This window comes from Polyodon spathula, chromosome 19 (assembly GCF_017654505.1).
Source record: "Polyodon spathula isolate WHYD16114869_AA chromosome 19, ASM1765450v1, whole genome shotgun sequence".
In the NCBI taxonomy this organism is placed as follows: Eukaryota; Metazoa; Chordata; class Actinopteri; order Acipenseriformes; family Polyodontidae; genus Polyodon; species Polyodon spathula.
This window is the reverse complement of record NC_054552.1, coordinates 28041017-28065376: the sequence shown is the minus strand read 5'-3', so window position 1 is coordinate 28065376 and position 24360 is coordinate 28041017. Positions and strand designations below refer to the sequence as shown.

The 24360-nt window shown below is 35.1% G+C and overlaps 4 protein-coding genes across 4 annotated transcripts in view; 3 read left to right on the top strand and 1 right to left on the bottom strand.

Annotated features, from left to right (window-relative positions):
• The window catches only part of LOC121295038 (protogenin-like), a 42995-nt gene extending 39629 nt beyond the window's left edge, over positions 1-3366 (top strand). Inside the window, exons 16-20 of the mRNA XM_041219325.1 lie at positions 532-714; positions 1603-1726; positions 2054-2192; positions 2463-2573; positions 2942-3366. Coding sequence (XP_041075259.1) covers positions 532-714; positions 1603-1726; positions 2054-2192; positions 2463-2573; positions 2942-3319 — 935 coding nt within the window. The 3' untranslated portion in view covers positions 3320-3366. The remainder of the gene's footprint in view (positions 1-531; positions 715-1602; positions 1727-2053; positions 2193-2462; positions 2574-2941) is intronic.
• A 7661-nt stretch (positions 3367-11027) lies between these two features.
• Positions 11028-16307, top strand: LOC121294440 (pygopus homolog 1-like). The gene is made up of 3 exons (XM_041218126.1): positions 11028-11157; positions 12436-12518; positions 12863-16307. The coding sequence occupies exons 1-3, from the start codon at positions 11115-11117 to the stop codon at positions 14000-14002; spliced, it is 1266 nt and encodes a 421-aa protein (XP_041074060.1). The 5' UTR covers positions 11028-11114; the 3' UTR covers positions 14003-16307.
• A 1343-nt stretch (positions 16308-17650) lies between these two features.
• LOC121294416 (dynein assembly factor 4, axonemal-like) lies at positions 17651-22424 on the top strand. The gene is made up of 9 exons (XM_041218087.1): positions 17651-17919; positions 18027-18174; positions 18462-18595; positions 18792-19023; positions 19172-19290; positions 19574-19683; positions 19783-19936; positions 20068-20173; positions 21205-22424. The coding sequence occupies exons 1-9, from the start codon at positions 17797-17799 to the stop codon at positions 21312-21314; spliced, it is 1236 nt and encodes a 411-aa protein (XP_041074021.1). The 5' UTR covers positions 17651-17796; the 3' UTR covers positions 21315-22424.
• A 141-nt stretch (positions 22425-22565) lies between these two features.
• Positions 22566-24358, bottom strand: LOC121294889 (uncharacterized protein C15orf65). The gene is made up of 2 exons (XM_041219047.1): positions 24215-24358; positions 22566-23271 (listed from the first exon to the last, which is right to left on the bottom strand). Exon 2 carries the CDS (start codon positions 23180-23182, stop codon positions 22841-22843), a length of 342 nt encoding a protein of 113 aa, XP_041074981.1. The 5' UTR covers positions 23183-23271; positions 24215-24358; the 3' UTR covers positions 22566-22840.
• Positions 24359-24360: the final 2 nt, after the last annotated feature.

The window sequence follows — 24360 nt, the reverse complement described above, 5'->3', positions numbered from 1 at the left end:
AAGGGGCCTCTAAGAAAAACTGCAGCTGAAATTAGAAACCTACACCATTCTAGCAGCTCTACCTGCAAGCATATTGTACACTTCTCCATGTTTTCCTAAAAGAAAAAAAAAAAAAATTCTCAGTCAAGTCTTTATTCTTATTTTCATTCTTCTTTTGGTGATCTTGGCCCATTACTGATATAATGATGTCAGTTCTGTTCTCTTCAGCACAGGCTTGTGGCAGGGCAGGAATTGGATAGGGAGTACCTGTTCTGTGGATGCTAGCTTTCATTAAACCACCCTGCTACACCATCTCAAATATCTGTAGCAGGAACATACACAAGTACAGCACGAGTTTTAGAGAAATGTGACATTCGTTCCACTGTTAGTTCTCAACCAGCAACTTTTTTATTAGTATATTCTGTGCATACGCTATAAGAAAAAACAGAAGATAAACTCGATATTTAGCTCTTGCACTGTGCTTCAGTCAACCCTGCTGGCACGAGCCCCTTGCAGCCGGTACTGTTTTATTAACTCCAGACTTGTTTACAGGAACTATAACCATGGCCTTGCTGGAGAACCTTCTTCCAGGAAACGTCTACCTCGTTAAGATATCGGCATCAAACGAAGTGGGAGATGGGCCCTTTTCTAACGCCGTGGAGCTCGCTGTCCAGTCAAAGGAAGCTCAGTCCAGTCAGAAACCCAAGCGCTCAGATGGCAGCACAGAGGCCAGAGGTCAGTAAGCGGGCAGATGCTATTTTATCAGCATGTTTCACGGTCTGATCCTGTCTTTTTAACAACCGTGTTATCACGGTGACCATGCGTGAAGGTAGTTGAAACGTGGTGCTAAAAGTTCATTCCCTCTCCTTTAGAAATATAGAGAAGACCAGTGCATTGTAGTTCATTTCAGTAACAATCTCCCCATGGTATTAATTAACCCTGAAGCAGTAATCAGAGCTTCAAACTTGAATTCAGTTCAAAGCCTTGCCAGGTTGCCACTGAGATTTCTCTCCAGTAATAATATGGGATGAAATAAAATCTCTTGGCAGAATTCAGCCCTTTTCTGCATTCTGTGTGGAGAGCAGTCTGTACTAAGAAATATTCTCATGGTTTTGAGCATTTAAGCTATTTATATTTTGTTGGAAAAAGCTTCTCCACTAATGTACCCGTAGTAGAATACAAACAAGCTGTCCTGCCTGAAACTATGCATTTCAAATACTATTCCAGGTTTCTTCTGCTTTTATAATTAAAACTGCTGTTGAAATTGCAAAAGAAAGACACGGTAATGTTTAATCTTCCATGTCGTGCTCAAAGGAGTTCCTAGAAAGGGGTAGTACAGACTCTGTGAGGCACCCAGCTCACATGACCACGACCGCTGTTTTATGATTAACTCTTCCTGCCCTTTCATGCTGCTATATTGCTTCCCAACGTGCTTAAAATTCAATAGCTCAACCTTTGCTCCTTGTGCCAGCAAATTATTTATATTTAGGTCAGGTTCTTGTATTTTAAGCCCTGTCATGTTAGAGAACCAATAATTGTAAAACACACAAAGATTCATCTGGTTGGTGGTGTACTCATTTTTAAATCTTTGATTTGTTACACTTTTTATTTTTATTTCTACAGCTTACTCTGACGTCTTTTATCACCTGGACCAGAAATCAATGACTGGGATCATTGTAGGAGTTTGCATAGCCCTGACGTGTATCATGATCTGCGTTCTCATTCTGATCTACCGGAGTAAGGCTAGGTATGAAGTCATTCTCAATATTTTATGATGCATTTCTCCCTTTCTGCGCATGCTACATAAAGCTGCAGAGTCAGTCATACTAAAATGTGATACCTCATTGACCATAAGCTACATCTCCGCCATAGTTTCTTGGCACTTCATTAGAAACCAGAAACTGTCCTTAAGTAGTTTCGAATGTAGGTGTACACATTTTTCACCTTGCAAATGTCTCCTTCTGTTACAGGTACTTCAACTTGAAAGAACTAATTTAAGTAGTAGTTTAATGTATATGTGCAGTATCATATCATAACAACATGCATACAATAAACCTGTGTTTATTCTTCGTAGGAAATCATCCGCTAGCAAGATGGCCCAGCAGGGTAATGGGCAGGTCCCCCAAGCTTCAGTGTCATTGGCTAACGGAAGCCAAGCTGAGAATGCCGAGTCCTTCATGCCAATGGTGTCAGATAATTTTATTGATGCGAAGGTAAATAATTTCAGTACAGCACACTACTTTAATATCCTCCATTAGGATCAGTTGGTTCTTCAGCGATTTGGCAAGCAGATGAAAAAAATCAGTTTAAAGACACTGATGCAATATCATGAGATGCAATATCATGTTTATCTCTTTAAATAGATAAGCTAAGGTAAAATGTGATAACTAAGGTTTTTTTTTTTTTAACTTTACCAAAATAAAGCCAAATGTTGTTTTTAAAGTAACTTTTAAAATAATTCAGGGTGGTATTTCATCTTTTAGGGTGGGACTGGTCTGATCATTAACAGTGCTGGGCCTGTGAACCTTAAACCAACGAAAAAGAAATGGCTATTCTTCACTTGTGAAGATAAACCGAACGCAAAGAAGGGCCAGGTAAGAGTGTTCAGAGAGGACAGAGTTTGGACAGGTGCCTGCTTCCTCCCCAATAAGAGGATTTAGTTTTTTAAATTTTTTTTAGTGATTTACATTTTAGAATAATATTTCAAATAACCCGCACTCCATAGACTTATAATTAACTAAATAAAAGTTATTTAGATTAAATGCTGCAAAAGAAAGATTACTAGGATAATTGTTGAAACACCCCTCCTAGTATTTCATTTCAAGTTGTAAATGTTATTTGAACCATCACTTGCAATAGGTTACTTCATGGTTCTCCAAATCCAACCCAGGTTAAAACTATAAACAATTGCATTAGTTAATTCAATTGAAGTGCTAAGTCGTCTTACTATTTTACTCCATAGGCACAGAGAAGGCTACAGACCTTGTGCTCTTACCAATCAGGAACTACCATGCTGACCTATGAGGAGTCTTCCCCCAGTTCACTCCAAGTTCTGTTTGGCCCCATGTGCAACACGGAGCATTCCAACAGCAGCGAGGGAAGCCACGAAACAGGGGACTCTGGGAGATACTCGCATGATGAAATGGAAATGACCCAACTTTCTTCCGTTGGCAGTAGCAGGCCTCCTTCGCTGGAGCCTTTCACAGGGAACGAAGGATGCCTGGCCTGTGACAAGCCTAGCTCAGGTCCACCTAATTTTTTTATGGAAATCCCGGCATCCGCATCCTCGCAACCCCAAAACGAGCAGTTTGCAACATCTCTAGCCGCGTTTCCTCTTTAACGAAGATGGTCATCGGGGGTCATTTATGCATCTGTTTGGAAAGGACAATGAGCAGGGAGACAAAGATTCTGAGGCACAAACCTGGATCAAACCTCACCAGGCGCCACTTTTTTTTTTTTTTTTTGAGCTACTTTTATTTGAGTGTTTGTTTCTTTCTTTTTTTATATAAATATATATGTTGTTTTGTTTAACTCACCCACCTTGAATGTTTCAAAAGAATGTAAAAAAGTGAAAAAGGACTGTTACATTTCTGACTTTATTTAAAGAGTATATCACTGGAGCAAAAGGGATCCAGTGGAAAATCCCCTTTTGCTAAATGTCTACCTCAGTTTACCTCGTGGGAAACTCCAGCTATTTAACCATTACTTTTACCTCAGTTACGTAATAGGTGACCCCAGTTACGTAACAGCTAGTACTTCCTCGTAGCAATATTTCTGTTTTGTTGTTGCTATACTAGTGTGTTTGCTTATGCTCCTTTTCCCATTCTGAAGTAAGGGATTGTAAGGTGCAATAATATTTGCTTAAAGCTTAGTTTTTTTTTTTTAAACAAGAAAACCAATGTAAGTGAAGTATTTAATTCTAAGACTGACCTGCATGTATGAGTTCACACAAACTCACACTTATTTACATTCAGAAATATGTACAGTCTTCTTTGATGCTGTATGAAACTTCTGTCGGGGTGAACGCTTCTGGCTTCCTCTGCAGTAATTAGCAATGTTACTTACTATTTACTTGTAGCACTGAAAATACGTTTGTAGTGCAAACTGTTAGGCTTAAAGAAGTCTAAAAATCATATAGTGTACACATATACATTAAAGGAACAGTGGTGTGTACAGTACGTTTTGGGGGCATCTCGCCAGATAACCTCACTTTTCAATTTAATACAAATCCGCATTTCAATTGCAGTCAGTCGATTTCTAGTGGAAAGACTTCTTTGCTAGGCAGGGTTGCATTCATTTTGAATGTTGAAAGCCGTACATCTTAATAATTCCTTGGCAGACAGACTTTCTTGATGTACTTTGTTGTAGTATCTTTACCATTTTTGTTACTAAATTACGGTACTTTTTAAAAATTGAATTGGTTTATTCTGGAAAAAAATGTCTAAGCTTTAGGAATCGTGTTAATTTTGGTTACAGTATGGTAAGTTTCCTTTACAATCCCTGTTTTGTACTACCTCCTTCTAATTGTATTGTGGAGTGCTACTCTTCCTAACTCAGGGAACAATGTGTATTACATTTGAATTGCCATGGATTTTTTTTGGTTTGTTTTTTTTATATATGGCAAACTGACAGGGTATCTTTTTGTAGAATTTGTTATTGTAGGATATAGTTACTGGCAATCTAAAGGGATGCAGCTGTTTCACTCAAATTATGTGCCAGTAATTGTTGACAACTTTGTGACGTGAACCTTAAACCAATTACCTTTCCCTGTCACTTTGACATAAGACTCCGGCTTTATTATTACTATATTATTGTTATTATTATTATTATTATTATTATTATTTTTTTATTTTTTTTTCAGGTTAAGTGAATTATTTTCGATAGGGTAGCTGCTAACAAATGTGTATTTGTGTACTGATTTAATTCAGTAAACAATGTTTTTAAAGCTTTAAAACTACCTGTAATGTTAAGAGACTTTAGAATAATTAAATACCAAAAATGTATGTGAATCAAAACAGTAGTTCCAAACCAAATTGAGTTGTAGAAACAAACTCTTAACAAAAAGGTTGTGAAATGTAAATGAAGAATTATTGCTGAGAACTCCAAAACAAGAGAAAACTAAACTTTTCCTTGAAGCTTTTCGTCTCCAAAGATCTATTTTTGTCGGCTTCATAGTTCTGCTGAGTACGCCTTGTAGCTTTTGATTCTAAAAGTAATGTTATCCTTCTAGAATAGAATTATCCCATCAGTTTAGCACCTGTCTTTAGATGAGTGTCATATTTTCTAGAAGAAATCGTTCAATATCTAATGGTGGCAGACCCTATTATCCAAAGAGTTGTTTGCTTTTTTTTTTTTTTTTTTTTTTTTTGCTCTTCCATGGATTTGAGTAATCATCTTGCTAGACCAAAGATCAAATAAACCGTTATTTCTGTGGATCGGCTAAGACACTGCTTTCAGTACAACGTGACCCAGTGGACATAAATATGACCTCATTATTTACCAAATAGTCCTTTTGAAAATGAATTTCCTTTGAGAAAAACACTGATAACAGGATTTATTGTAAGTTACAAATTATATACAGAATATATTTCTCAATCTGCTGTTTGACAGATTTCTAAGGTCTTCTAATACCTTAAGGATGTAGTTTTGTATAGCAGTTTCACAATCCAGTTACTTTTTTTTTTTCTTTCTTTTTAAAAAAGCAAACTATACAAACCAAAGATTCCCTAATGTTACCTTTGCATATTGGATTCAGATTTCAGTAGTTGTGTAATTTTGCATGTCTGTTTTTGTTGTGTGTTTTTTTTTTTTTTTTTTTTTTAAATGATTATTTTATTTAGTGCTATAATGTGTCTGAATATTGGGGGGGGGACTTATTTAGACTTCTAGAATGAGAATCCCCCTATATTCTAGAATGAGAATCAAAATGAAAGTTGATATCTTTATTTTATATGAAATAATAATTTCTGAAACTTAAGTTTTGACAGTTTCAGAAACTATTGGTTTTTCAAGGGCAGGTTAAAGTAGAAATTGACAGTGAACCGTTGGCATTTCAAGGCTGCCAAATATAGACGGCAAATGCTTACCACTGCTATCCAATCGCTTACCCGCCCAGGAAAGCACCAACTGTATCTTTCAATTTTTACACAGATGGGAGGCTCCAGAAAGCAGTGCAAATTGTATATCTGTGAAGAATGTGTCTTTTTATATGAGCAGTAATCTGGAATTCTGTGTTAAACTGGCTGAATTGCTATTGTATTTGGAAATGTTTTGTGAATTTATTATATTATTAGTTGGCTAGTGTGATGTTATGCATATACACAACCAGCGTTTTATTGTAAACCGCCTTGTTGTGAGATGGTAGTTGTGATACTTTTTTCCTGCCAGTTTCAGTTTGAACACTGTTTCACAGCTGCAGTACACAATGCTGGAATGAGGAAAATTCATTCAAGATGCCTTTTCGGGTCTTGTAAGTTTAATTGTGCATCCAAGGCACCCCTGTTTGTTATACAGCTGGTTCATTTCCCAGTATTTGTTAATAGTTTACAACTGCCTGCAACAGCGTCCTCCATTTTAAAACTGAGCGTGGTAGTAAAAGCTTGTGGGGTCACAAGACGACTCAAGCGTTTAAAACACTGTTTGGGTTTAATTACACTTGTGAAATGACAGTTGTTTACATAGCGATGTATAGTCATGTCTGTAAACTGAGCAGTATTTGTCATGTTCTTGTGAAGTCCACAGTTACATTAATAAGATTTGGTTGGGCATTCCTATTATCGCATGAGTGGTGTCGCCTAGATGTGATGTGGCCTATAAACATTGGATTCTCCGTTTTAATGAATAGATTGAACTGTCCTCATTCCAGCTGAAATTTGTAAAAAGAATGTTAAGCGAGAGAGAGAGAGAATTTAATCCCGCTCCTTTTGGGGTTGTTTTGAACATTAAAATGTGTTACTGTTACTTTTTGTTAAGATGTGAAACAAACAAAAAAAAAAAAAGGGATGAAGTGGAGGAGCCAGTTTGGCATTAAGGTAATCTCAGGTGTTCTGGCTCCTTTTGACTTCAGCTGCCATGTTTCTGGTACAGGCCTTGTTGACTTCCTCAGCAATAGAAGGTGGAGCTGCTTTATTTCATTATTAAATTTGACTCAGGGGATCAGCTCTGTCCTTCCCATTGTTGAGTAAAAATGCATGGCACATGTTGGATATCAATGTACCTTTTTTTAAAGTTTTTTTTAAGCTTTTTTTAATATACAAAAATATGTTTACAGTGTAGTCGCCTTCATGTGAATGACTAATACTCTGAAGCTCATGCCAAAAAATGTAATATTAAAAAGCCAAAGTGTTCTAAAACTTATTAAATGTCCAAATACAAATTAATTGCACAGTTTAAAATAAAAGTTTATTACAAACTGTCTTTGTACTGTTTTTACAAAAAGTGTCTTTGATTAGTATTGATAGGAGCATAAGAGTGGCTCTAGTTAAGTAAGCAGACCACCAACTGCATTGTGTCCGCTAGCTGATTCAGAAGGCTTTGATTTATGTCAGTTTCATGCATGTAATGATTTTTTTTGAAAAAGTAAACATTTTTCCCTTGCTTTCTTGAATGAAGTCTTTGCACCATACAAAACTCGTGAGTCCATTTATGGAGCTGGTCTACCTCTTGCTTGTTTGGGCTCCTGGTGTGCTAAAGTACACATCGGAGCCAACATTGTAAGGAAATCTGAAATAAATATTCTGTAGGAGTAGGTGCTTTGGCATTCTATTCCACCGAGCTATAACATTATGAAATTACATCAGAAGATTTAAAATCTTGTTTGTATACAGTACACATGACCCCACAATAGCAAAAACGACATTCATTGTATAGGATACAGGCCAATGTCTATTCATTGTAGAAAATAAGTGAGCTACCTTTTTTTTTTTTTTTAATAGCAATATTTGTCTAGATTGGTGACCATTTTGGAGGATCACAGAAGACAATTAACATCGGCCTAATTCCATTTAACAGATGCTTCCTGCATGCTGGTCAATAGCACTGATCCCACAGTGGGAATTGATCACTGTATTCTGTCCAGAGAAAATGAAGTTGTGTGCCGACTCGATTTAAAATGTGAATCTGATCCTCCTCCTCCTCCTCTCCATGGAGTTCGCTGCTGGGGGTCTCGGAGGACTGGAATTTTACTCTGGTTTTTATTTATTTATATGTTTCCTTCTGCCCTTCTGAACATTACATGTAGATAACCATGTTGTGGGTGATTAGCAGAAATACAAAACCAGTATTCAATGTTCTTATAATAGTGGATATGGGGGGGGTCATCTCCTTTTGTGATGGAGCTGCCTCTTCAGGGCACACAAATGGAGTAGTGGATGAGCCGATACAATGGATCTCATTTTAAGGTGCTGCAGTTACAATATTAACACTGCGCTTGTAAGAAAATTCTAATCTAATAAATTGTTTTAATGCCTCGTACACAATTGTGTATTTATTTTTGCATTGTTTTTTTCAGCACTGAAGATACCAACTCTTCCTACTGAAACATTTACATTGCGCTTGTATCACCCAGTAACACTACTTGCTAACCTGTAGCACACTGCAAGGAGACTGGCTTGGTAAGCTCACCTGTGCTGCTTTCTTAAACTATCAGCAATGAATCCTACAGAATACCTCTTGTACACTGAGGTATCGAATGAACTTCCCCTGACACACTCTGGTAGACTCAGGGTGAGTTTTCATGTGTTATTACATGTTAAATTAGCTAACGGTTTTATTTTAAGGATCAGAGACTGTATTAAACTCTACTTGTTTACATTTTTTTTTTTTTGTCTCTCAAACTCTAGTTTTTAAATGTGATCACGTTAGCAAGTTAAACACACATTCCCAAGCAGCTCTATGTAGATTGTATTAATGTGTTGTCATGGTAACCTATGCCCAGCAACACAATTTATTTTTACAGGGCCCGTCTTTGTGTAAAAACAGTTGTTGATAATTGTTTCTGTTAAAACAGATAAATATCTTCGTGTCAAGGCTAATAGCATCAATTCTGTGGCTCCAATCGCATTCAAATGGAACTCTTCACATAAAAATGGCTTGGGGAAATAAAGCACCTAACAGTAACTAATCTTAAAAATGTGCTTTCCTTCAACACCTCAGATTAATGCTGGAAAGAAGACTGTTTAAGAGGAATCTATTGTCAGCCTTTTCACGTTAGTAATGATAGTGGTTAATTATTACAATTCTTGCTATGCTGGGACTTGAATGTGTCTTCTGTACTAGTTTAACAATGAGGCCGTTTGTAAATTAACATTTTAAATATTAATATTTTCACTTGAACCCTAATGTAAATGAGGTTGGTGAACAGTACAGATGAATAATTAAATGAATAATTAAAAAAATGGTTATACAGCTATGACCAAAAGTTTAGCATCTCCTAGAATTTTAGGATTGAGACAGAATTAAAAAAAACAAACCTAAAAAAAAAAGCCATAATAGTAGTACAGTATGTCATGTTAGATTTTGAAGTGTCACATTTTTTAATTTGTCAGTTTTTTTGTTAAGTATATGGAAAACTACAAAGCGATATGTATATGTTAACATTATTCAGCAGGTTTCATTCAACTTTATGAAGCAAAATTAGTTCATTCTATAGGGTGATGCCAAGCTTTTGGCCATAGCTGCTTATAAAGAGAACAGCATCACCTGGTGGCATAGTTTATAAATGCACTTCTCTCAATAGTGACGTAGATTGTACATTCCAGAAAGTATGAGGACAGTGTAAAGGCTGAGTGTGCCCCAATGTTTGGCATAACACCTGAACAAAAACAGTTTAGATGTTTTTGTGAGCATTCAAGAAACAACTCAATAGTTTGAAATCTCCTGATGTTATCACTGATTTACCGAAGTCGTTTTGTGGAGCTAACCAAACGAATTTCAAAAGACATATCACACTAGTGATTCATTTTGCTGAAATGTGTAAAACAAATGACATGGGGCACTGGATCTTTAAAAGGGTGAACTAGAAGATTAAAAAAGGGGGTTCTTCTGATTAGCCTCAAGCTCTCCTGCGTCCAGTCCAAGCCTGTGGCAGGCAAGCTCCAGTTCGTAAACATCATCATCAGGTTAATGGCTTGCCTTCTGTGATCAATAACTAGGAACCCTAGTCATCTGCAAGATTTCAAACCAGACTTTAAGCCCACCTTACAATTTTTTAACACCACAGGTTTTGTTACAAATAACACAAACTGCCCCTAATTTTACACACACTGATTCGATTTTATATTTATGTTCTTGCGTTAAGGGTTTAAATTTTTTTCATACCAATTTTCTGAGTGGAAAATAGATTGATGAACAAGGAAAACATGCTTTTCTGGCCAATGCCTGAAAACCTCTGTTTTAAAACACTACACAAATATTACATATAATCCAATATAGTGCATCTAATGTCCAGAGCTGCAAGACAGACTCATCTGAAAAGCACAATCTTGTTAATTAAACTGCAAATTCCTCAGAGGAGTAATATGCTCAGTGTCAGGAAGGCTGCTCGACCCCTTCTAATAGCATAAGTATGGTTTCTTATTTGCAAAGTGCAACTTACTATAACCTTTCACATATCTTAAACATGAGAAAAAAATACAATAAAATAAGTTTTAAAATAATAAGAATTAGAAAGAATAACACAACATGTATTGGGAATCTGCTGGCCGTGTCTGAGTGCGCCAGTGTAGTGACTGCTGCTTGCAATGTTTCGTCCGCGTTTTTCACTGTCTGACAGCAACACCACATCAAACAGCATAGCGCAGACATCCTCACATGCTAATGTGGCGGGGGTTTCTTTATCGTGTCATTCACATTCAAATATAATAAACCAACAGAGAAAAGGACATTAATCGCTTCGACTTCACACCCGGGAGATACGATGTTTACAATCACTCCAGCTTTTCCCTATTTTCAGCGCGTACAACTAAATCACGAAGTTGAACGAGTCCGCGCCTCCCAAACTGCAAACCCTTGCAGCTTTCCTGCACAGACTGATAGCTCAGCCCTGAGTATTGGGAAGGGAGAAGACGAGTGCATGTAGCTTTAGCTTTTGAAATTATTATATTATTTTGTTGCAGAGTCATGTATTTTTTCCTGTGATGTCAGCAGATAAAGATACCCTCTCTCTTAAACGAAACAGAGGTAATGTGTTCCTTTTTTGTCTGTTGTATGTTAGCGTCTGTAGAAGCATGATATGCTACGTACAAGTCTCAACGCTAATTACGACTGAAGGAGCTGGTCGGCCTACCTCAAGTAAGGCCTTTTAAGAATTGAATGGAACTCTCAGAACAGCCTGCGCTGACTGCATTGGCATTTGAAAGAACGAACGCGTCAGCAGCCACATTTACTTACAAATAGCTTCAAAAGGAGCACTCGTTCTGACTCAACACTATGGCTTGTACATACTTTAAATATAAGCTAGTAAAAAGTATTCAGCAACCAGCTGATATTTTATTTATAAAAGCAAGTACATGCGTTCAGGACAAACAAGAAAGTTATGCTTCAAGTACTTTGTAATTCTTATTCACTGACGGTTTTCCAAACTGTCATTTGCAAGCAGAACAAAATGTATTATTATTATATTATTATTATTATTATTATTATTATTATTATTATTATTATTATTACAGATAACGATTGTTTATTTGCAAAATGACCTTTTGGAATGTTTAAACTTACTAAAACAGTATTTCTACTATTGTGAAACTTTAAATATCGGCCAAAGTCAACATGTTACAAGTTACCATGTTACCAACAAAGCTGTACAGTCTATGCAAACATTACTGTGTAGAAAATGTGCTGTCATTTGTATAAACATAGCGATGTCTGTTATGGAGCTCGCCAAACGCAACATTAAATGTACAAAAACAGTAATTACTTCAGATTTTTAGTATCAAGAAGTAACAATACAATTAGACAAGTGGCGACTTTGTGAACTGCCTGCATTGCAGACAAATCAATTAAACCATTCATATTCCTGTCCTGATAAAGATTTTCCCAGGGTTACGGATTCCTCAATTTGTGTACAGTTCCAGTTTATATACTACCCAAGTATGCCTAATTAATGAAGATTGAAACGTAACTAAATTACAATTTTAACAGATTTATTTTATTTCCATTTCTACCACAGTTAAACTATGCATCTATGCACCATTCCTGAAAGACGAAATTATGTTTTATTAATGTCAGATAACCCAGTCCGAAGTATGTAAACACAAATCTGTCATCCAGTCAACAAACATCAACTTTTACTGGCCAAGAGTGGACATTATTTCTAATTTCTGTCATATACTGACATTTGAATACTTATTTTTCACACAAAGCCACGACTTTGTTTAACATTTATTTTTATTTGATTTTTTTTCCAAAGCTATTGAAGTTAACTATTTAATTAGGGAAAATATGAATTCAAATTTTCAGGTGGAGATGGTGGGTTGGATGGCTTAGGAGGGCCAGGCATACTGGGAAGCCCTGATAAGAAAAAGCGCAAGTCAAGTACACAGGTAGCTTTCTTTCTGTTTTGCTGCTGTATAGGTTGTTTGATGGTTATAATCCAAGGAGATTGTAATCCAGTGAAGTGCTGTTTTGAAAGGCATTCCTAACTGCCACTATGCCCCCACCCCCCCATTTTATCTTTCCTCTGACCTCCATGGTTGTGACAATGCCTCTTGATTTTTTTAGGTGCCTCATCCAGGCACACTTTGGTTAAACTATAAAATAAAAAGATAATATAAAACCAAACACATAAATTGTGTGAATTCCAGCAGTTCTGTTCTGAAATTGTTACACTTTTGTAGGCATGCATTTATTTATTTATTCAGGTGTGTATTTATTTATTTATTTCTAGGTGTCTTCTTTTCCTCCTCTTTCTGAGTATGCTCCACCACCAAACCCCAGCGTTGATCACCTTGTAGCTGCCAACCCTTTTGATGACAGCTATAATCCTGTATCCTATAAACCTCTGCCTTCTGGAAATCCTTATTTTGGCAATCCTAACTATTCCGGTTTTGGTGGGTACAACTTTCACAGAATGCCACCGCACATGCAACCCAGAATGCCTTCTCTTTATGGAGGTCCTTACCCCATGCGAAACCAACCCCATCCGTTTCCACAGATGCAAGTGGGCATGGGTTTTAATCACACTCACGGCTTTAACTTTGGTCCCCACGATAATCCAAATTTCAGAAACCAACCAGTGTTTACTTATCATATGAACTCAAATATGAGCTTACCACCTCATCCGCCTTTTAGACCAGGCCCAGGAGAAAACTTCAACCAAATGCCACTACAGAATATGAACCAAAACACAAATTCAGACATGGGCTCCAACTTTGGGCCAGAGAGCAACACAAATATGAATCCGCCAATGGGCCCTAACATGGATGGCAACCATGGTTTTATACAGTCACATAGTAGTAACCACAATCAGGTAAATGCTGTCGCTCCAAAACAAGACAACAGTCAAGGCCCAAATAAAAACCTCAGTCAAAGCCCATATCAAAACTCTGCTTCTCATCAGCCTTCTCAGAGTCCAGAAGAAAGTGTAAACCAGGACCTTTCAAACCCGAAAGTTACCAATAAACACAGTTCCCCCAATCAAGAAAGCAGTCATTCAAACACTCCTGAAAACATTAGTGGTAGCCATGGTAACAGTAGCGCTCAGAACAAGTCTCACGCAGCCATTGAAGGTGTTGCAGCTGAGAGCAGCAGTAGTAAAACAGTCGCACACCCGATTCAGCTGAGTCAGTCTTCTGCAAATCCTGTTTATCCTTGCGGAATTTGCATGAATGAAGTCAATGACGACCAGGAGGCCATTTTGTGCGAGGCTTCTTGTCAGAAATGGTTTCACAGGGTTTGCACCGGCATGACAGAGATGGCCTACAACCTTCTAACGGCAGAAGCAGCAGCGGTGTGGGGCTGCGATACCTGCATGGAGAACAAGGAGGTCCAGCTCACAAAACCAAGGCAAACAAGCAGGAAACAATGATGGATAACAACAAAGGCTTTAAAATAAATTTAAAAAATCTTTTTTTCTTTCATAGTTTTTTTTTTTTTAACTTTTTGTTTACTTCAGAAGCTAATGAATGTCTTCAGATAATATATCATCAGTGTGCTTGTTATTAGATTGACTGACTTTTTCAAGACTTCAAAAGTCTCAGATGATTAACAATGCTGTAATCCTTCATCCGATCACACCCTAAAGTAGTTATTTATTGTATCCTCTTAATCATGGAGTGGAATGACCTTCCAACAATGTGATTGTACACTTTTGTAACATTCTGTCACGTGTACAGTCTGTTGGTATTTTTCCTATTGGAGTGTATGCTCCTTTTTTATTTAAAGCAAAAAATAATTGATTTTAATTGTGGTGATACAGCAGAATGGAAATGGAGTGTGCATGGCATTGTGTATCATAAAGCAAACACAGCAAATGATTCCGGAGAGAATGATAATCTTGGCAGTGGCTTTTGATTGTAAATGCAGGAAGAAGTAATATGAGTAAGGCAGTTTCGTTTGGATGGTGTTCTTTTGACCATCTGTGTTTGTTAATAATGCTGGGTAAAAAGAGTATAGTTTTCTTGGTACCATGCTATTTTCAAATGTAAAGCTTGTGATGTTCCAAAATCTTTTTATTTATTTTATTATTTGCTAATGAGATACGTTTACTTAATTATGGCTCTAAACCATGCTTTTTACAGACATTTTATCTAATTATAATACATTTTACACTTGTGAACCAAATCATACATATACTTTTAACTATATATTGTAACTTTTATATACATTTATGCATTTGTCTACTTATTTACTACCTCAAAGCGCCTGACACAATTCAGATGTAATTTGCAAGGTGACCTGTGTGACTAAAGTCAATGACATCTGCCTAATGTTGTTTTCTAAAATACTAAAAGTTCACATGCCCTTTTAGACTTTATTCAGAGGACAATAGTATATGAAACTAGCTGATAACTGAATGCATAAAATGTCCTTGTCAATGATCTGGTGCTGTGGAACACCTTAAACAAATGTATTTATGATGTTAAATTAAAGTTGCCATATGTAATTTATAATAAATATTTTAACTATACCAATTGTAAAGGGATTTATTAACTGCCAACATACTACCAATATATTTTAAGTTGTTTAGGGTAAAGCTTTTTAGTTTGGCTTCCATTTATTGGCAGTCAGTGTAATTGCACCAGTATTGTATTACAGCAGCACTACAGAATGTTTCATGTTTATTAACATATTTAGATTTAACTAATTTAATGCAACCAGAAAGGACAGGTTCTTATTAAAACAAACAAACACAAACAATACTTGTTGGTGGGTAGTGTGTATAAATTGGTTCCATATTGGTGACATTTGTATCTTATAATAAAAAATAAATAATAATAATACACATTTTTTTAGGCTAAAAAATGTCCTAGTGAAAAGTAAAGGTGTGTAATTCAAATTGAAAAAATACTTAAAAAAAAGAACGTTGTTTAACTTTTCACCCTGGTGAACTGAATTACTATGTAATTAAAAGCGATGAAATATTGTAAGTTGTGTTTTAAGCTACTGTATGAGACACTTGATATCTTGCAACTATTGTACACTACCCTATGTATGAGTAGGAAGCAGACCTGTAGTTGTATAATGGTAACTGTTATAGGATACTTACCTGAGATCATTTTACAATCCCCTTAGCCAGCCCCAATGTATAGCTGCAATATGGGTACAAATTTTTAAGTGGTTATTAAATAGTATTATATAAATCAACAGATAATAGGGCAGGTATATGAAGAGTATCATGATAATACAATTGTACAGAGTTAAAATTCTCAGTTCTTCTAGTAAATGTGATTCGTTTAATCAGATTTAAATGGTGTAAGTAGATTGTGTTTGGTACTCCTTCAATGTGTTCGGGTCTGTAGCTGTAGCTATATATGGGGTTAAGCATCGACAGAAATATCCTGTTGGAAAATCCCTTGGTAATAACTTAATTTGCAACTACATGTCTGCTAGTATCGCATACCTTGGCCTGTCATTAGAAATTGTGTTTTGTAAGTAAAGACATTTAAGAGTGGAGCTGCTATTTGTTATGCCTTGCCAGGGATGTAATGTTTCATGCGCATTGATTATATTTGCAGAACTTTCATTACGAAATATTTCAGTATTTCTGAATGATTTAAAAAAAAAAAAAAAATTTAGCAGTAGTGGGACGAGTTAACAATAAAACCCAATGCTAATAATGACTAAAGTTGTTTAAAGACTATTTTGTTTCTGTGTATTAATAAAAACTTTCCCCCCCCCTAAATATGTTATTTCCAAATCTTGTTATTTTTTTTTTAAATTAATTTCTGTTCTATTTACAAATCAGCTTGGGAAAATAACAAAAAACACAAAAAACAAACAATTATGGAGTTTCGCAATATACATCACATCCCATCTCTAACAATGATTGATGCAATGATAGCCACTTACAATAATGACTGCAGAAATCTAAAATGTACCCCCATAATAAAACGCCTGAATACCGGTAGTTCTGGTATTTATGGCTCTTTGCTTTAAAAACATTAATGGCAGAATAAGAAAATGCAATATTCACAGCCACCAATGTATAGCCTGTATCGTTTAAAAATACAGTATTTATTATATTTTAGTACAGCACGTGTCAGCCGTGGTTTCAGACACTATACAAACTGATTAAGTAGCCAAACTACGCCAACTTCTTAGTTAGAAGATAACTATTTGATTTGTTTTATATATACATATATATAGCTAGATTGAGAACAGGTTCGTTTTATTACAGGGAAGCAGCAATATAACTGAACAGCCACACAAAGGGAGGCCCACAAGTTGCCATCAATTATAAAACATTTATATATGAGAGAGAGAAAGAATGCAGATAATAGGCACTCTTTCCAGGGTTCAACAGTTTGTAAAGTCCATCCGTTCAAATAGTCCAATACAGTGGAGTGTACGAGAAACGACTACAACAGATACTGGGGAGGGGGCAAGGCTAATAATAATAAAACACACACAATACAAAAAGCGCACAATCAACGTGTACTTTCAGTGATGAAATAAATAAACTATTAAAGAAATAAAAAAACAACACTTAAATAAAAAGGCAACAGTTAACTTTGAAGAGGGGAGTAAACGAATCCCTCTCCCCTCTTAGATAGTCTGTCTTCTGTCTTCTGTCTTCTGTCTTCTGTCTTCTGTCTTCTGTCTTCTGTCTTCTGTCTTCTGTCTTCTGTCTTCTGTCTTCTGTCTTCTGTCTTTCCGCGTCGCTTTTCTCTTTCTTGTTCCTCTCGTCTCGTTCTCCCCCCTCAGCTTTTATCAGTCCCGTATTAAACATAACAAGGCAATTTTAACCTGCTGCTGGTCATCCAGTTAATTATTCAATTGTATCAAACAGGTCAAATTAAAACGAATATCAAATGATTTCACACAAAGAAACCACACACAGCTTGCACATATATAAAAATAAATTAAACTCAATAATCGTGCAATTAAATGACAATACTCAATTAATCTATGTTCTTTCCAGTTCCCAGCAGCCAATTTCAGTGCTGTGTTCAGGAAAATAATATTCTAATAACGATACAAGAAGCTTGAACTACTGAAAAGTTTAATTTGACGACTAGTTCGCGGGCCCTTTAATATGTTTTTTAAACATTTAGGCAGGAAGTTGTAATAAGCACGTGCACGGAAGAATAAAGTGTTGCCCTAGCAACGGAAAAAACGTTGAGCTTTTTTAAAAAAAGTTACCTTTTTTATCAATAAATCATGCCTTTGATTGTAAAAGATTACTCGTGGACTCAGACGGAAGCTCTGGTGTACATAAATGTACCTTTGAAAGGCGTGAAAGCTGGAAAAGTAAATATATTTTCCACAGACGAATATCTTAAGGTAAAATGTTTACTAGTACTAGTGTATTGCAAGGACAGTGTTAGTGCTGTCGTTATGTCTCATGCGTGTTCTGCCCGTTTTAATATAACTTGATATTTTTTCCTCAGGTAAATTTCCCCCCATTCTTATTCGAAGTAATACTGTATGCGCCGATAGATGATAATAAAAGCGTTGCAAAGATTGGAAATGGAGTAGTTATCTTCACATTGTATAAAAAGGAGGAGTCAATATGGGAAAATCTTGCAATCATAAACGGTAACGTATACTTTTTTTTTTTTTTTTTTTTTTTTTTTTTTTTTAAGCATAATACCGGGATAGCTGGTAACTACATACTTTGTGCTTCTGCTGTTTGTTTATTTGTTTTTATACTGCTGCTTTATGTTGGTATTTGATAAGGTGTCATCATTTTTTAATTATTTAATTTGCTAATTTTGTCATAAGTGGATATTAAGCTCTATTGATATATGGATCGTGTATATTTTGCTTTTAATATCTCTTGTAAACTGTTTTAAATATATTAATAATCATTATTTTTCTACCAGTTGGTAAAGAGACGTTGCAGAAGAAAAGAGAACATGCTGTCCTTAAGGCTCAGCAAAAGGCTGTCGCTGACACAGAAGCAAAAGCAATCAAGAAAAGAGAAGATGAGAAATATGCATTGGAGATAATGATGAAGGTAAAAATACATTTTGGCAGCAAAGAGAATAAGCAATGCTTAAGCATATGTATCCCAGAAAGGTGTAACTTTTGAAACGTTTTAGTAGGTTCTTAGGATCACTGGAACATCTTATTTCTTTAAAATTAAGAGGAGTCTCAGTTGAGGAGAAGGTTTAATTTACAAACCTCTGTCTATAATGTGTTTTGGATTTTAGCTGGAAGATGAGGAGAGAAAAAGGATTGAAGAAAAGAAGGAGCAGGAGCGAAGGAGAGCTACAGAAGAGCTGGAGCAGTGGAAGGAGAAACAGAGGAAAGAAGAGGAAGAGAAAAAAGCACAACAGAGGCGAGAAATACGAAAGCTTGAACACGAGAAGAAAAAAGATGAGTTGAAGACACACTCAAAGTCTTTGTCAGAATGTCCTAGAAAGAGAACCGTGACTAAGACAGGTAGTTTATTGTGACCTAAAGCTCATTTTGTTGCCATTTGTCTTTACTTAATTCATACAGAAAATATTTTGGTGCTAATATCTGTACTATAAACAGAATTTATTATGTGTTTTAATAAAATCAAATGTTTTTTGTTGATGTTATTCAGGAAAGTCAGAAGAGATATCTTTGCCCGCTCCACGATCTGCTGGCAGCATCAAAATCCAGTTTACTCCTCGTGTGTTTCCCACAGCTCTGCGAGAGTCCCTTGTTGCTGAGGAAGAAGCGGTATGCATCTTGTAATTTTTCCTGCAGTTAATTGGCCCAGTAAGAAGAAAATGACAGCCTTGTGAAAAATATTTTCAACAGTTTAAAGCAAGTATGAAAGCAAAAGCACATGCTCTGAGGAATTAATATTAGCTATATTAGTTTCTTGATAGTTTTCAGCATTCAATTTTTTTATTGCTCTCAGAAATTTGCTTTTGACCTTGCACTTTGTCTGTTTTTTTTTCTCTTGGTCATGCCAAAAAACATAACACATAGTAAGTCAAATACATATTTATTTCTATAGTGGCTGAAAAAGCAGGCAGATGCAAGACGAGCAGTGAACGCTGATATGTCTGAGCTAAAGGATCTTAAGGAAGAAGAGAGGAATCCAGACTGGTTAAAGGAGAAGGGAAAGTAAGCGATCCCCAGAATTTCTCATCACATGCTGTATACAGTATCTGTTATAGATTTAAGAAAAAAGAAAAAAACTAAATATTTTTTTATGTTTCTTAGAAAATTGTTTGCCACACAGAATTACCTAGCTGCTGTCAATGCCTACAACCTAGCAATTCAGTTGAATCACAAACTCCCAATCTTGTACCTCAACCGTGCTGCCTGTCACCTCAAACTGAGAAATCTACACAAAGCCATTGAAGACTCTTCCAAGGTCAGTTTTACCTTTTAGTTGTAAAATGAAAGAACAGCAGACTTAGAAAAACACAAACATAATAACATAATGTTACAAAAGTAGTTACAGAATTCTAATGTATTTGTTTTTCATTGGGACTTTGTCTGTAGGCACTTGACTTATTGACACCACCTGTTGCTGACAATGCTGATGCCAGAGTAAAAGCTCACATCAGAAGAGGCACTGCATTTTGTGAATTGGAATTATATGCTGAAGGTATGTATTTATTTATACATGGTACTTTTTGCCAGTTTTATTCATCACTGACCTTTATGTCTAAAGCAGCTTCGTTTCAAAACCTGTCCTGGATCAGTAGTATGTGTTAGTGTAACCAGAGCACGTTCCAGTTTTCTATCCCCAATGCACAAAGTAAAACTGTGTGTAAGCCAGTTTTTGGTCTGTGAAATATACTAAACAGCGATTAGCAGTACATATTCTTTTAAATTGTGTTTTATAAATCTAGTATTCTTAACCAAACCAAATCAATTTAGTTTTAATAGAAGAACTAGATCAATCTTTAAAAATATGACCTATGGTTTTAAAACTGTGTGAAAGCATAACTTGACAAATGTTTAACTATTTTTTTTACTATTATTAATGTAATTGTCTTAATCTGAAACTCATGCAGTCTTTATTTAGCAGTACGGTTAAAAATTAGCATAATCTAATCACCATTCAGAAGTATTTATGGTTATTTCTGAAATATACAATTTCACTGATTTGCTTAAATTTAAATCTACTATGAAGCGACAATACATATATTGGCTTACAGTACAAATGTCTTTATTTTGCATTGTATTTTTCAAATTATAGATCAATAAATGTCAGACAAAAGTTCAGTGCAATGACCCGTACTGCTGAGAAGTACAATTTAAATTACATTTCTTTAAAATACATTTTGACCATTTAAAAAAAAGAAAAAAAAAAGAAGAAAAAACTAACAGCAATATCATCTGCTTTACAACAGTTCATGTCCTTGGCATGGATAAACAGTAGAATAATAATTCCTTGTATACTGAATGTATACATAATCAACTAGAAGGGTGTTTGCCTAACAGAGCAATGTGCATTCACTATGCTCAGTTACTATAGTATTAATATCCATGTTTTGGGGGGTTTGGGGGATTGGTTTATTTTGCATTTGCATTTAGGTTGCACAAGGTTTAATTGAAACAAAGAAACACCCAATTAAGAAAACATATACAAGTAGTATGTGCTTATAGATGTACATGTTTTAAATTTGACAGGTCTTCAAGATTACCAGGCAGCCCTGAAGATTGATCCCCTTAATGAAACAATACATGCAGATGCAGAAAAGATCAGAGAGAGAATTCAAGGAACAGTGCCTGATTCTTAATGAAGAAATAGATTTATAGTTTTTTTTTTTTAAATAATAAATAAATCTTGTTTTCAGACTGAAGGCTGCCCATAATAACTGATATTCATTGATATTCATTTAATAATTACAGTGTTAAAAGAAATTGTAATTTTTTTTTCATTTTTATGATTGATAAATCTGCTAGTCAGAACAATAGTGAATGAAATATTTTAAAGGTGTCATTTTACTAGCAATGGAAATATTTCACAGAAAACAGACTATTTAATTGTTCTCAGTCCTGGGTATGCCCCTATCTCATTTCTATATGAGCTATTTCTGTATAGGACACTGAAACTATTTAATTAGTTATAATAGAGCAGACTTTTTGCTAAGTTGCCCAAGGATTATATTGACTACCAAACAACAAACATGATTATAACTGTTATTTAATGATAACACTGCATAAAATGACAAACCATCAGTTTTATTCATCAGCAGTTGTTTGTTTTGTTGTTTGGTAAGTTTTAAAAGTGCCAGGATTAAAAAGTATTAATGACAGAACGACTTGCTGTATTATTTTCAATCTTCATTTTAAACCCATAGGTGGCCTTTCTGATTATTATTTGAAACTTAAAGGGTTTAAATAATTCAAGCTTCCTTACATAAATGAAGGTTTAACAATTGTGATTCATAATAAACAACACTGTATACATGTGAGATTGCTGAATGTTATGTTCCTATTAGCAATCATTCTTTAACACATGTGATGAGCCAATAAAGTTAATAAACTTGTGTGTGATCAATTGTTTTTTAAAAAATATAATACTTGTTTTTGGTTAGTTGATTTTAAAACATGCAAGGTTACATATTACACAACCATTATTGTAACAATAATAACTATTTTTACTGCATCTTAAACAATAGTCTTTGTGGGACAGCTCTGAAACATATGACGTGCATGCTTTGAGACGTATTATTAAAACTGTAAATATTTAAAATCACAAAGCCCATAATATTAACTCCTATTGTGTCACAGATAACCTTCATGAGATCTCATCACCACATTAATATTCAAAAATGTATACTGCAAAAATACTCTAAAAAAATGACCAGACTTTGTCATAATGAACCCACTTGAAATTGTTAAGAGAAAACACACATATATATATATATATATATATATATATATATATATATATATATATATATATATATATATATATATATTTTTTTATTGTTTCCAAAGAAAAGCATTTGCATAGAAATTGTAAATGAAGTGTCATTAACAATTACATATCAATTAAACCATTTTTACAATCCACATATGAACCTTACATATATCCTTACATATGTTAATATCACTGGTGTTAAGTTTTAGCAATAAAACATGCCTGTTACCATGCTGTAAAATATAGCAGCAGAAATCACTTGAAGCCCAGTATTAGTGTTCCAGAACATGAAACATTTTTATTGATGTACTCCTTTAAAGTAAAACACTGAATTTGAAAGATATAAACAAATAAAAGAAGCACAAGAGAAACTATGATATGACAGTTTAGAACAAATCAAAGAGTGTTCTGCAGGTATGGATAGTCATAAACTCTGCTTTTGTCTACGACTGTATTCAAAGATTGATTGCGATACATCCCACAATTTCTAAGATCCTCAGAAAATGTCTGTGACATTGGATGGTAAGCACACGGAGCTGTTTCAAATGCTGGAGGCATGTATCCATAATTACTTGATGTAGTTTTATAAAGTGGATTTTGTGGTCTAGCAAACCACCCAGAATCGTTTGGAAGCGTAGCAGGTTTTATCATGCATGAAAACACAGGGTTACCAGGATTTGCACAGGTAATTAAGTCTTTAGGCCCAGCTCCAGATGCTGATCTCACAGTGTTGGCCATTTTGTTGTCTGAATCAGAAAATACTCCTGGGATCAAATTCCTTTCTTCTTTTTCAAATTTGGCTGTTAATAAGCACTTCTTCCAGGCAGCTGAAAAAATTAAAAAAATTAAAAAAAATAAACAAATACAAATTCAAATTGACAACACAGAATAACATGGGACAGGACAGTTTCTCAGTTTGATTAGTCAAAATGAAAAGGTACTAATACTCCTTGGAGATGGGTTCATGTATTTCAAAAGACTACACATAGTTGCATTAAATATCATTGCTTACGTTGTGTATGTTATGAAACGTCCAACTAACCTGTAGATGCAGTATTTTTCCACAGTTTCTTTATTTAGCTATCAGGCCGCCATGTTATGACACCTTGTATCATTGTAACGTTACTGGGTCACAGTTTGCTCACTAAAGCTTGTGGAAGCTGAACAGGACATTTCCAAATACATTATTTGCTCCAGTTCAAGCTTTGACCAGATATTGGTTCAATCAACTACTTAAAATGTGTACATGAAATGCTGTGGTCATTTGTAATCATTTTTATGAGTTCAGATACTGGTATTAAAAATAATAGTCAGCGCTTTGAACAACTGAAGCATAACAAAAACCTTACAATCAAAACTATATTAAGATTAATAAATGAAGTAACTGAGCAACTGAAAACTCACTATCATTTTAATAATTAGCTACGTTTCGGCTTTTGACTTCTTCAGATAGCACGGTAAAATAATAAAGAAGAAATACAAAAGCAAAACCCAAATCATGGTATTACAGTATACAACATGTTATTTTGTTTTTTTAATAAACGAAGTTTGATTAAAGATCCTGTTCTTGACTGATAATAATCCCGACATGCCACCATTATTTCATTTTAAGCTGAAACATCCGAAAAACGTAATACAGTTTCTGCGGATTGCTTCGTTTTTCTCGCAAGGATCGCCAGAATCCAAATATTTCAGTTCTCAGCAAAACCATATGTTATCGTTAATATGATTAAATATTACTTCTAAAATGTAATATAAAGATCACCCTACCTGATTTATCTTCTTGTATTGTTGCTCCAACTTTATTAATAAGAAATGTGTAAGATCACGAGTCTCACTAACTTTAAATCGACATTGAAAATGTTTTGTTGTGGGATCTTCTCCATAGCAACGATCACGTGGTACAGTATGCTTTT

Coding starts and splice junctions, on each gene's coding strand:
- LOC121294440 (XM_041218126.1), top strand. CDS start 11,115: ATGTCAGCAGATAAAGATACCCTCTCTCTTAAACGAAACAGAG. Junction 11,158..12,435: donor CTCTCTTAAACGAAACAGAG/GTAATGTGTTCC, acceptor TCAAATTTTCAG/GTGGAGATGGTGGGTTGGAT. Junction 12,519..12,862: donor AGCGCAAGTCAAGTACACAG/GTAGCTTTCTTT, acceptor ATTTATTTCTAG/GTGTCTTCTTTTCCTCCTCT.
- LOC121294416 (XM_041218087.1), top strand. CDS start 17,797: ATGCCTTTGATTGTAAAAGATTACTCGTGGACTCAGACGGAAGCTCTG. Junction 19,291..19,573: donor TTGTTGCTGAGGAAGAAGCG/GTATGCATCTTG, acceptor TTATTTCTATAG/TGGCTGAAAAAGCAGGCAGA. Junction 19,937..20,067: donor CCATTGAAGACTCTTCCAAG/GTCAGTTTTACC, acceptor CTTTGTCTGTAG/GCACTTGACTTATTGACACC.
- LOC121294889 (XM_041219047.1), bottom strand. CDS start 23,182: ATGGCCAACACTGTGAGATCAGCATCTGGAGCTGGGCCTAAAGACTTA.